The sequence below is a fragment of the Penaeus monodon genome, chromosome 18, assembly GCF_015228065.2.
Source record: "Penaeus monodon isolate SGIC_2016 chromosome 18, NSTDA_Pmon_1, whole genome shotgun sequence".
NCBI classification, from domain to species: domain Eukaryota; kingdom Metazoa; phylum Arthropoda; class Malacostraca; order Decapoda; family Penaeidae; genus Penaeus; species Penaeus monodon.
Window position 1 is genome coordinate 24,996,202 of NC_051403.1, and position 12,500 is coordinate 25,008,701.

At 43.9% G+C, this 12,500-nt stretch overlaps 1 protein-coding gene across 1 annotated transcript in view; it reads left to right on the forward strand.

Moving 5' to 3' along the window:
* Positions 1-10,137: 10,137 nt before the first annotated feature.
* Positions 10,138-12,500, forward strand: part of LOC119584683 — a 54,511-nt gene continuing 52,148 nt past the window's right edge. Inside the window, exons 1-3 of the mRNA XM_037933357.1 lie at positions 10,138-10,178; positions 11,787-11,819; positions 12,059-12,132. Coding sequence (XP_037789285.1) covers positions 10,138-10,178; positions 11,787-11,819; positions 12,059-12,132 — 148 coding nt within the window. The remainder of the gene's footprint in view (positions 10,179-11,786; positions 11,820-12,058; positions 12,133-12,500) is intronic.

The following is a 12,500-nucleotide window of genomic DNA, read 5'->3' on the forward strand; positions in this document are numbered from 1 at the left end:
TCGAATATTAGTTTCATTAACTTCTTCATTGACTGTTATTACTAGGAATTTGGCCGTGTTTACTTTTACTTTTTTTTGTTACTGCTGTTCCATTTTGCGTTGCAGTTATTGCAAAAAGCTGTGAAGATTTGCAAATTTAACTGAATGGGAAATCCTCAATTGGGATGAAATCTCCGCTACGAAAAATTTATGTTATGTTATTTTTCTTTCGCTCTTCTTTCTAATGAACAATAAATACAGCGTTTGGTTTAATTCCTACAGATTTAACGAACCTTTTAATTATATTACAATAGATATAATCCTTTAAAAAAACAAAGAAAAATAAACATTTTAACATAATGATCATGTATTTAAACTCGTTTATCTCTCCTGCATGTGTCTTGTTTACGTACAATTGTCTCCGTTTGGGACATTAGGGACGCGCATGCGGTCAGTACGTGGGCGTGGGCGGTGGGCGGCGGTGGTTATGATAGCGGGGTTAGTTGAGGGAAGTGGAGGGAAGGGGAGGGAAGGGAAGGGAGGGAGGGGTGGGGAGGGAAAGGGAAGTGGAGGGAGGGGTGGGGAGGTAAGGGTTAGGGAGGGGAGGGGAGGGGAGAGGAGGTGGGGCGGTGAGCTGAACATCTGCTCCTGACGTCACGGATCCAGGGAAGAAAGGGTTAGGACTTTCTTTGGCGTAAAAACCGTTGCATTTCACTTCTTGCGTTCAGTCTCGCGAAACAGGTTGTTGGTTGCCTCGTTCTCTTTCTCTTTCTGTCTGTCTGTCTGTCTGTCTCCGTCTTTCTCTGGCTGTCTCCCTCTTTCTTTTTGTCTCTCTGCGTCTTTCTCTTTCTTTTTGTCTCTCTGTGTCTTTCTCTTTCTTTCTTTCTTTTCTTTTCTCTCCCTTCCTCTCTCTCTCTATCCCTCCCTCCCTCTCCCTTTCCCCTCCCCCTTCTCTTCCCTCTCCCCCCTTCCCCTCCCTCCCTCCCTCCCTCCCCTCCTTCCCTCCCTCTCCTTCTCCCTCTCCCTCCCCTCCCCCACTCTCTCTGCGTGCGTGCGTGTGTATCCATCTCTGCACGTGCTTTTTACCACGTTTTCTCTCCACCTAAATGTCGAAGGCACAGCTGTCATTCGCAATCAGATCTCCGTTATTACGTAATGTCGCGGACCGCGCTGGAACGCTCGGCCGGGAAAGCGCCGGCGACTTCCTTAATGCTCTGTTTCAGAAAACGCCTGGAACGGAACAGAAACAGGCGGGTTACTGCGACGTTGCTGTCATTGTTGCAATTATGCCTTTATTATTTCGACTGGGGGTTTGCACAGCTGATGGGGTGAGAGAGGGGGAGATGGAAAGGTACAGAGATAGAGAGGGAGATAGGAAAAGGGAGGGAGATAGAGAAAGGGAAAGAGAGAGAAAGGAAAATAGAGAGAGATGAAGGGGAAACTATATATAGAGAAAGGGGGAAATAGAGAGAGAAAGAGGAAAACATAATAGAGAAAGGGTAAATGGAGAGAGAGAAAGGGGAAAAGAGAGAGAGAGAGAAAGGGGAAAATAGAGAGAGAAAGGGGAAATAGAGAGAAGGGGGGAAAATAGATAAATAAAGAGAGAGAGAGAGAGAGAGAGAGAGAGAAGAGAGAGAAAGAGAGAGAGAGAGAGAGAAGAGAAAGAGAAAGAGAAAGAGAGAGAGAGAGAGAGAGAGAGAGAGAGAGAGAGAGAGAGAGAGAGAGAGTGAGAGAGAGAGAGAAAGATAGAACTGAAAAAAAAATATATCTCAATCTTCTGGTTACATTGGAGGAGAAATCCTGCTTGAGAGAGATTAGAGATGATGAATCAGAAAGGAAAATTTCGTGTTCGGAAGCACTCATTAAATTCATTAATGTCTGAAATGATATATTTGATTTTTTTCCGGTGGTGTGAAGGGGTATTTAGATGAACAGACAGATTTCTTAAAACGATTTATGAACAAGAGAGAAGGGAGGCGTGCAGGCATGTAAGCATGCAGACAGACAGACAGATAGATAGATAGATAGGGACAGACAGACAGACAGACAGAGACAAACAGGCAGACAGAGACGGACAGACAGACAGTTAGAGAGAGAGTTGGGGTGAATGAGAGAGAGAGAGAGAGAGAGAGAGAGAAGAGAGAGAGAGAGAGAGAGAGAGAGAGAGAGAGAGAGAGAGAGAGAGAGAGAGAGAGACGTAGAGCAGGTGGTCACCATGTCAAAAACCGAGCCAAAAGAAGTTGACAGAAAGTTGCCAAAGAACAGAGGCGTCCAAACAAGCATAGTTTCAGATCCTGCCACTGTGTTTACATGGCGCTGTTTCGACAATGGCAACCCTGTACGAGAATTAAAAAAGAAAGAAAGAAAAAAAAAGATAAAGAAAAGAATCTCGTATTTGTTCCCGTCTTAATAGGTCGAGAGATAAGACGAGTGTAGATATGTTTTCTTTTTTTCTTTTTAAATGGAGGAAGTTTGTTTGTGTGTGTGTACGTCTTTGCAAGTAAAGAAAGGAGGGTGAATGGAAATGAACTTGATTGCACTAAAGATATATATGATAAAAATATAGGAGATTAATGGAAATGAACTTGCATTGCATAAAAAAAATCTGTTTATCTGTCTATCTCTCTGTCTATCTATCTATATATTTTATGTCGTTTTAATTGTGGGTTATTTCATTTTAAAAGAAGTTGTTAATGATATTTTTTTTTATGAGCGTATAATTTTAATTCTTTTATTTAACGAAACCTTACTCGTGATCTCTACCCAGTGTCGTTAGTCTGTTTGTGTGACCGTTAAAACTGTAGCTGTCTTAATTTGGCCGAATTGATCAAGTTAAATGTCAAATTTGTCACTTGAGCTTTGACTTGTCGCGCCCATCTGTTGTATTTATTTGTTTATTGTTTTGCATGTTGAATTTATTTTAAGAATCACAGACACGTAGGTATCATGATGGGAAGAACAGGTGATGTTGATATTCGAAAATTGCAAATAACAAAAATTGCGAAAGAGGAATAAAGGATAGATTTCGATTTCAGAATGAATAGCGAAGTTCATTCATGCTAGTGCGAGTTGTACGTTATAACTGACTTGGCCGAAAGAGGTGACCGGGCTATGAGTAAACAGTGTTTGTTTTGTTTGTCGTGTTTGTGTGTGTCTTAACTCCTCTTTCTTTGCGTGTCTTTGTCTCTTTCTTTTGCTTTCTTCGTCCCTTTCTTTCTATATCTTTCTGTCTTTCTCTTTCGCTTTCTATCTTTCTCTGTCTCTGTATCTGTATCTGTATGTGTCTCTCGCTGTCTCTGTCTCCCTCCCTCCCTCCCTCCCTCCCTCCCTCCATCCTCCCTCCCTCCCTCCCTCCCTCCCTGTCCCTCACTCCCTCTCACTCAATTTTAACTCTCACGTCACGTTCTCTCTCCTTTGATTATTTAACGGGAACTGCTTGCTCTTCCTCCCTTCCATATAAAACCACACTACCTTTCTCTCTATTATTATTCCCCCCATTATCATTTGTATTATATTTTCATGCGTCACCCCATGATTTTTTTTATTCATTATCTTCCCATTTTCAGTAGGCCGAATTCTCTTAGAAAACGGATTGACGGCGCGGAATGATAATATTATCTTCGTGGCGGGAATTGGCGGTTGATTTGAAAAGGTGAAAAGGCGTAATGAGTCTATTTAAACTCTCGTGAGTCAGAGGAAAGGGGGGTGGGGTGCAGTTCGTTTTGAATAAACGAGTTTGTTTGATTTTGCATATATTGAGATGTGCGGTTAAAAATCGTTTTGTATGTTTCGGTCTCGCTGTTTGTCTGGTTCTCACTGTCTTCTCTCTCTCTCTCTCTCTTTCTCGTTCTCGTTCTCGTTCCGTTCTCCCTCTCCTCCCTCCCTCCCTCCCTCCCCTCCTCCCTCTTTCCTCCCCCACCCTCCCTCCCCTTTCCCTTTTCCCTCCCTCCCTCCTTCTCCCTCCCTCCCTCCCTCCCTCCCTCCCTCCCTCCTCTCATTTGGTAAGCAGCCACAGTGGGAAATACTCCTTTTTTTCTTTCTTTTGTCTTGCGTTTACTGGATTACATTTCTTCATGTGAGAGAGTTCACATTTCAGATAGTTCTCATTTAGATAAAGCATTGAGGGTTAGGAAAGAAGGAAACATATGTACGGAGTTTATTATACTTTGTTGACGATTCGTGTAATCGATTGATTGTACCACATTTCGGCAAGCCGGTCTCTCTCTCTCTCTCTCTCTCTCTCTCTCTCTCTCTCTCTCTCTCTCTCTCTCTCTCTCTCTCTCTCTCTCTCTCTCTCTCTTACTGTTTCCCTGCTCAGTAACAGAAGGCGGATCTCCGTGGGAAGAAACGGGCGCGGGGTAACAACAGCCTGCTCAGCCTTCCTTTGTCTTCCCAGGGATGTGTTTGTTGGACTCGGGGCAAGAAAATGTTCTCCAGCAACCCCTCGAGGAAAGATGGTAAAAGAACGAGAAAGAAGAAGAAGAAGAAGAAAAAAATGGAAGGGGGGGGGGGGGGAAAGAGGAGCGAAAAAAGAGTTTTAATTTTACAATTGTGTTACGAACTGTTGAGTGTCCACAAAGAAGCGTAATTGAGTGGGGAAAGATTTCCTCAGCAGCGCCCGGGTGGAAATACCTGCTGCACTTCCCTTCTCGTCTCGTCACACACACACACACACAAGCACACACACACGCACGCACGCACGCACGCACGCACGCACGCACGCACGCACGCACGCACGCATGCACACACACACACACACCACACACAAACACACACACACACGCACACACGCTTCTATTCCTTTCCATTCCCCCTTCTCTCCCTCCCCTCCCCTCCCCTCCCTTCCCCTCCTTGCCAAATTCAGTTCCTTATCCCCAAAATGCGTTATTCTGACCGTGACTACAACGAGTGAACAGTTAACAGACGGTTTCTTCTTAAAAATTAGTGAAAAAAGAAACCGAAAAAAATAGAAATAAAAAGAGATAGAGAGAGAGAGAGAAACAATATATCTCGTTATGCATTTCTGTTCTTTCCTTTGCATTTATTTGGTTTATTTATAGCACTTTTATTACTTGTTTTATTTATTTATTTATTTAGCCGAATTTGAATAATGAATTACCGTTGCTGAGCTTTTAAAATTGACGTGGGGAAAAAAATAGTGAAATGCAGACATAACTTATTTGTAAAGATACATATCCTTTAATAACTGTGCAAGAAACACGTTATAATTATATTTAAAAAGGAAAAAAAAGATACACGAAAAAAGTGGCTATTATCAATATATATATTTTTTCCTGTCAAAGCTCGTAAATCATTTTATGAAAGAAAGTGGGTCACCTTTCCGCCAATAATGCCGTTTTCTGTGATGATAGCCTAAGTTAGGAGAGAGGGAGAGAAGGAGAGAAATAAGTAAATTAAGAAATAAATAAAAAAGGAAAAGTGAGAGAGAGAGAGAGAAATAGACGGAAATAGAAACAGAAACAAACGGACAGAGAGAGAGAGAGAGAGAGAGAGAGAGAGAGAGAGAGAGAGAGAGAGAGAGAGAGAGAGAGAGAGAGAGAGAGAGAGAGAGAGAGAGAGAGAGAGAGAGAGAGAGAGAGAGAGAGCGAGAGAACGAGAGAGCGAGAGAACGAGAGAGCGAGAGAACGAGAGAGCGAGAGAACGAGAGAGCGAGAGAACGAGAGAGCGAGAACGAGAGAGCGAGAGAACGAGAGAACGAGAGAGCGAGAGAGAGAGAGAGCGAGAGAACGAGAGAGCGAGAGAACGAGAGAACGAGAGAACGAGAGAGCGAGAGAGCGAGAGAACGAGAGAGCGAGAGAACGAGAGAACGAGAGAGCGAGAGAACGAGAGAACGAGAGAGCGAGAGAACGAGAGAACGAGAGAGCGAGAGAACGAGAGAACGAGAGAACGAGAGAGTGAGAGAACGAGAGAACGAGAGAGCGAGCGAGCGCGAGTTCCTTCATCCTGCAATGCCCGGGAGTGATTGATGGCGGATTCACGAAATGCATTTCGGTCGGAGACGATGGCCGCTGGTCGTCTTCCCGGGTCGTCTTCCCGGGTCGTCTTACTGCCCCCTGGGAGATTTTACTGCGTGTTGGGTCATTTAGTTCGTCCATCTATCTATCTGTCTGTCTATTTCTGTCTTTTTGGCTATCTATCTGTCTTTCTTATTGTCTATATTTGCATGCCTGTCTGTCTAATTATCTGTCTATCTATCTCTGACTATCTGTCTGTCTATCTATCTGTCAATCTGTCAGTCTATCTATCTATCTATCTGTCTTCTGTCTGTCTGTCTATCTATGTATCTATCTATTTGTTTATCTGTCTTATCTATCTACATATCCATCCACCAATCCATCCAATAATACATCCATCTATCATCTCTATCTATCTATCTATCTATCTATCTATCTATCTGTTTATCCATCCATCTATCTATCTATCTCTCTATCTAAATAATTATCTATCTGATTCGATGCCATCCAGTAAATTTGTTTATTGGGAAGTAGAATAATTTATAAACAAGAAGATGGTAAGACAGTGATAAGCTAAGCTAAGGTAAACTGAACCTTATGAACTTATGAATACAAAATGAAGCATGTGTAAAAATATCCCTCGCAAGGGAGATTTTTGTGAAATGTATGGAAATGAATGTAGAAGTTCATGGTTTTAGAGAGAGACCTCTCCCCTGCAAAAAGTAGATGGGGAAACAGTAATAATAATAATGATGATGATAATGATGATGATGATGATAATAATAATAATAGTAATGATAAAATGATAATAATAATAACAATAATAATAATAATAATAACAATAATAATAATGATAATAATATTAATAATGATAATAATAGTGATGATAATAATGACGATAATGATATAAAGAGAAAATATTACTAAATTCCCCCCCCAAAAAAAAAAAAAAAAAAAAAAAAAAGTAATAACCGCAAAGATAATGATCTAAAAATTTCCCCTCTTCCTCTCCGCAGGTATCCGTCGCTGACTTCCCTCGTCGGGGCATCCGGTAATTGTGGGTAATTTGGAGGATAATTATGCAAGGTTATTAACTTCGGAGATTCATTTTTTTTCTGCCTTTTTTTTAAAGTCGTAAACATTCGAGTTTGTGTGAGTACTTTGGGCTGTGGTTAAAGGGAGTTGGTGGGCGTGAAGTGACTCTGTCTATTTTTTTTTTCTCTCTCTTTTTTTTCTACTTCCTTATCTTCCCTCTTCTTCTCCTCTTTTTCTTCTTCTCTCCTCTATATCTTGTTTTTTTTTTCTTTATCTCCTTATTCCATCCTTTTCGTTTTGCTAATTTCCCCTTCGCTTCTCTCTTGCCTTTCTTCCCCTCCTCCCCTCGCCTCCTCTTTCTTTTCCTTATGAATTACTATAACATCTGGTCTTCTTGCCTGAATGTCGTTATCACATTGTACATTGATATCCCACAGAATTTTCACGGCCTCGTTCTCAACAACACTCTCTGGGGTGTGTTCATACCACTTATCTGAATGCTCAAGCCCATGTTTCCTACACAAATCCCAGTGTACTTTCTTTTGCCCGTTATCGTGACGTCTTTTGTACTCTTTTCTGGGCTAATTTCTCGCACTCTGAAACAATATGTTGTATGCTTTCACCTCGTTTACCACACATTCTACACAGTGGACTGTCGTTGCTCTTATCTATATAATGCTTCACGTAGTTGGTCCTTATTGCTTGCTCTTGTGCAGCACATAGGAGTGCTTCCGTTTCAACCTTCAAATCACTCCTTGACAGCCATTCCCAAGAGTTAACCCTGTCTACCTTATCTGGCATCTCTCTAACGAATTGCCCATGCATTGCCTTTCCTGTCCATTTTTGTTTGAGCTCTTCTGCCTTTTTCCTTTTGAATTCTTCTTTCTCCATTGTTTCCTCTGTCTGTATGGTTCCTGATGCACACACACCTCTTATCAACAACTCTTCTGAGTTTGCCACATAAAAACCTAAGCTGTTTTCTTCTCCTTTTACACATTGTTCCACACTGATAAGGACACGACCTCCTTCCTTCCTTTTCATTATTATTATTATTATTATCATTATTATTATTATTATTATTATTATTATTATTATTATTATTATTATTGTTATTATTATTTTTATTATCATCATTATTATTACAATGATGGGGATGGTAATGATGATGGTAATGACAGTGATCACTTACCTACCTATCTGTCTATCTGTCTGTTATCTATCTGTCTGTCTATATACCTATCTATTTATCTTTCTGTTATCTATCTATCTATCTATCTATCTATCCAACTATCAGCCCATCTCCCTATCTATCTCTCCATCTATCTATCCATCAATCTATCTAATATCGTTATTTTTTTTAAAACGTGAGTAATAAAGACTAATTATTCAGAGAGCGATCGCGGGGAACGGAGCGGCCGCCTCGCTTTGGGTGACTCAGTTATCCGGACGGAGGAAAGAAGGGGGGGGATGGGGGAAGGGGGAGATGAGTGGGTTGAGGGGGTAGGAGTGGAGTGGAGGGGGGGGGCGGGGAGTGGAGGGGGAGATGGAACAGGAAAGATGTGTTTTAATTCCCTCCACTTTTTTGTGGATAATTCTGGTCGCGTCCTGTTCCTCCCCCCCCTCTCTCTCTCTCTTTCTCTCTCTCTCTCTCTCTCTCTCTCTCTCTCTCTCTCTCTCTCTTCTCTCTCTCTCTCTCTCCTCTTCCCCTCCCTCCCTTCTCCTCCTCTTCTTTCCCCGTTTCTTCTTTTTCTCTTCTCTTTATTATCTTTTTTTATTTCCTATTTCGTTTTTCTTTTCTTCTTTTTTTTCCTCTCCCTTTTCCTTTCTTCCTTTTTTTTCTTCCCCCCTTCTTCGTTCCCTCTCTCTTTCTCTCTCCTCTTTTTGTATTTCCTTTCCTTCCTTCTCTTCTTCCCCCTTTCCTCTCTCTCTCTTTTGCAATATTTATTTTCCTACATATTCCTTATCACTTTTTCTCTTATTTATGCCTTCAGATTTCGTTTTTAATTTATTTATTTATTCTCCTCCTTCCTCTTCTTTATTTCCCTCTTCTTTCGAACCCTTGTCATCTCCCTATCCCTCGTCCCCTATTCTCCATTCGCTTGCTGCTTCCCCATTCGCTCTCCGCCCTTCCTCTTGGCTCCCTGCCGTCGACAGCATAACATACACAATAGTTGATACTGATCTGTAAATCAACGAGAGAACCCCATGTTATGTACTTCCTCATCCTCTCTCTCTCTCTCTCTCTCTCTCTCTCTCTCTCTCTCTCTCTCTCTGCTCTCTCTCTCTCTCTCTCTCTCTCTCCTCTCTCTCTCTCTCTCTCTCTCTCTCTCTCTCTCTCTCTCTCTCTCTCTCTCTCTCTCTCTCCTTTCCTCACCCTCTCACTCTCTTTTCCGTCTTTCTCTTATTCTCCTTTCCATGCTATTTACTTTCACCGCTCTTTCTCTCCTCCCTTTGTTCTCTTCCTCCTGAAAAAGATAATAAACAAACCATTTCCTTTTCAAACATTACAGTTCTTTCGCGACATGTTTGAACACGTCCGTCCGGCACAAAGGAACAGAGCGGTTACGGATTCGAACACATACAAAATGGCGGAGGTTCAAATACTTAATACGTGGATGTATTATTTTTTTCAAGAGTTGATTTGAAATATTCGGTTTATTAAGTGCATTAAATTATGCGAACAAACTTGAAAATGGAACATGCATTTGCACAAATACATATAGGTATATGTAACAGAACCGAAGCACACTTATTAAACAAGGTGATTTTAACGCGGTAATCTCATGAGCATACGTATGCACTAAGTTATAATGACAACATAAGCACATACACACATACACAACATTCCATTAACTTCATAAGTTAACACATATAGTTTCAACGACCTCAGAAGCGCATACACGCACACTCGCATGCACACGCACACACACGCACGCACGCACGCACGCATACACGCACACACGCATACACGCACACACGCACAAACACACACACACACACACACACACACACACACGCGTGCGCGCATCTCCTCCCCCCCCCTTCACCCCTCCCCCACCCCTTCACCCCTCCCCCACCCCTTCAAGCCCCCCCCCCCCACCTCCACGAAGTCACGCCCTACATAGACCTCCACAGGACATCCGCCCCGATGTCTCGTAAGGCCATGTCATCGGCGCTGAGGCTGCGGAGGTGACATCCCTCGCCTCGCCACATCGCGTTTCCTCGTGAGGGACTTCGCGTGAGGCACTTTTCCCTTCCGGTCGTGGCATTTCCCTTTGGGGTTCCTTCTCCCTTTCAGTTTTTGTTGTGGTCAAGGATAGGTACTTTTGAAGGGTGGTTGTTGTTGTTGTTGTTGTTGTTGTTATTTTTGGGGAGGGGGGGGCGCGATGTTGGATGGGTGGGTGGGTGTGAGGATAGGAGGGAAGGAGGGTGGGTGGCAGGGAAAGAGGGTGGGAGGGAAGGAGGGAAAGAAGGAGGGAGGAAGGGAAGGAAGGAAAGAAAGAAGGAGGGAGAGAGGGAAGGAAGGAAAGAAAGAAGGAGGGAGAGAGGGAAGGAAGGAATGAAAGAGAGAGGGAGGAAGGGAAGGAAAAGGAAGTAGGGAGGGAGAGAGGGAAGGAAGGGAAGGAAGAAAGGAAGTAGGGAGGGAGGGAAGGAAGGAAGGACAGAAGGAAAGAGGGGTGGAAGGAAGGGAGAAGTGGAGAGAGGGAGGGAAATGGAGAAGGGGACAGATAGAGAGATAGACAGACAAACAAATATTCAAAGACAGAGACGAAGACAGATATGGAGAGAGAGAGAGAGAGAGAGAGAGAGAGAGAGAGAGAGAGAGAGAGAGAGAGAGAGAGAGAGAGAGAGAGAGAGAGAGAGAGAGAGAGAACAGATGCTACACAGAACAGAGGGAGGCAGAATAACAGAGAAGCAGATAAATATTAGTCATTTCCTTCTCATGTCACCCCAACGCCCCCCTAAAAGCAGGCAAGCAAGTCTACACCTGCACCCCTGATTTTCCCCGCCCTCCCCTTCCCCCTCTCCCCTCCTACCTCCCCATCCCTTCCCCTTCCCATCTTACCTCATGTCTTCCCTCCTCTTCCCCTCCTACCTCTTATCCCCTTTCCCCTCTCTTCCCTTTTCTTTCCCCTCTCTCCCCTTCCTTTCCCATTCCTCTCTCTCCTCTTCTCCTCCCTCCCTTCCTTCTTCTCTCTCCCTTCCCATTCCTCTCTTCCCTTCCTGTCCCTCTCTCCTCTCCTCCTCCTTCCTCCCATTCCTCCCCATCCCCCATCCCCATCCCCCATCCCCCATCCCCCATCCCCCATCTCCCATCCCCCCACACCTTCAAACCGGCCCTCCGCCCGCGCCGCCGTCATTGCGCTCCCGGCAGTCATGGAGTGAGGAGCCTCGCAGCCGTCGACCCGTATTAGTGCGAGTGCGCGGTGTGCGTGTTTGTGTCTCTCTCTCCTCTCTCCTGCCTTGTGTGTCGCTGTCCCGTTGGAAAAGTGATACAGTTATATTTTTGAGGAGGAGAAGAGGATTTTGTATATGTATACGTAAAAGGAAAGATTTTTTTTTTGTATATATATATATTTCGGGTGATTATTTTTTGAGCGAACCGCCTGGCTCCGGACTCTCTTGTTGTTCTCTTTGGAAAATAGACTTTTATTTTTATTTTTGATATTGTTTTTTTTCCTTCGGATTTATCAAGTGTCTCGGAACGGTTTGGCATCTAGAACACGGATTAGGGAGAGAGAGAGAGATATCGGATTGTGTTTTTTTTTTTTTATTGATTTGATTTCGTCTGGCGAGTGCGATTCGGTCTTCTTCAGAGGATTTGTACAATACGGACGGATTATTCATTCTCGGGTGGGACCGCCGGGGACTCTCGTGTCTCTTGGAACAGTAGACTTTTATTGTTTTTTTAGTGAATTGAATTGTTGTGTTTGTTCGGATGTATCAGTTCGGAAGGTTGGCAGATAGAAGGACGGATAGGGAGGGAGAGATGACGGAATGTGTGGTTTTTTTTTATTGATTTGATTCGTCTGGGAGATGGCGATTGGCTTCCCAGAGGATGAAATACGTACGGACGGAGCTTCATCCATTCCCCTCGGAGGCTGGGGCGCGCACGGGGACCTGACACGCGCTGGGAGAGCAGGTGAGTCGTTGCTTTTTAGGTGGAAAGGAGGGCAATGTGTGTGTGGTGTGGGAGGGAGGTGAGCGAAGGAGGGAGGATGAGGGAAGGGGGGAGGATGAGGGAAGGGGGGAGGATGAGGGAAGGGGGGAGGATGAGGGAAGGGGGGAGGATGAGGGTAAGAGGGAGGATGAGGGAAGGGGGGAGGATGAGGGAAGGGGGGAGGATGAGGGAAAGAGGGAGGATGAGGGAAAGAGGGAGGGAAGGAGAGAGAATAAGGGAGGGGGGATGAGGGAGGGAATGAGAGAAGGAGGGAGGGTGATTGGTAGGGAGGGAGGGAGAAAGGAAGGAAGGAAGGGTCGGAGGATGAGTGAGTGAGTGAGTGAGTGAGT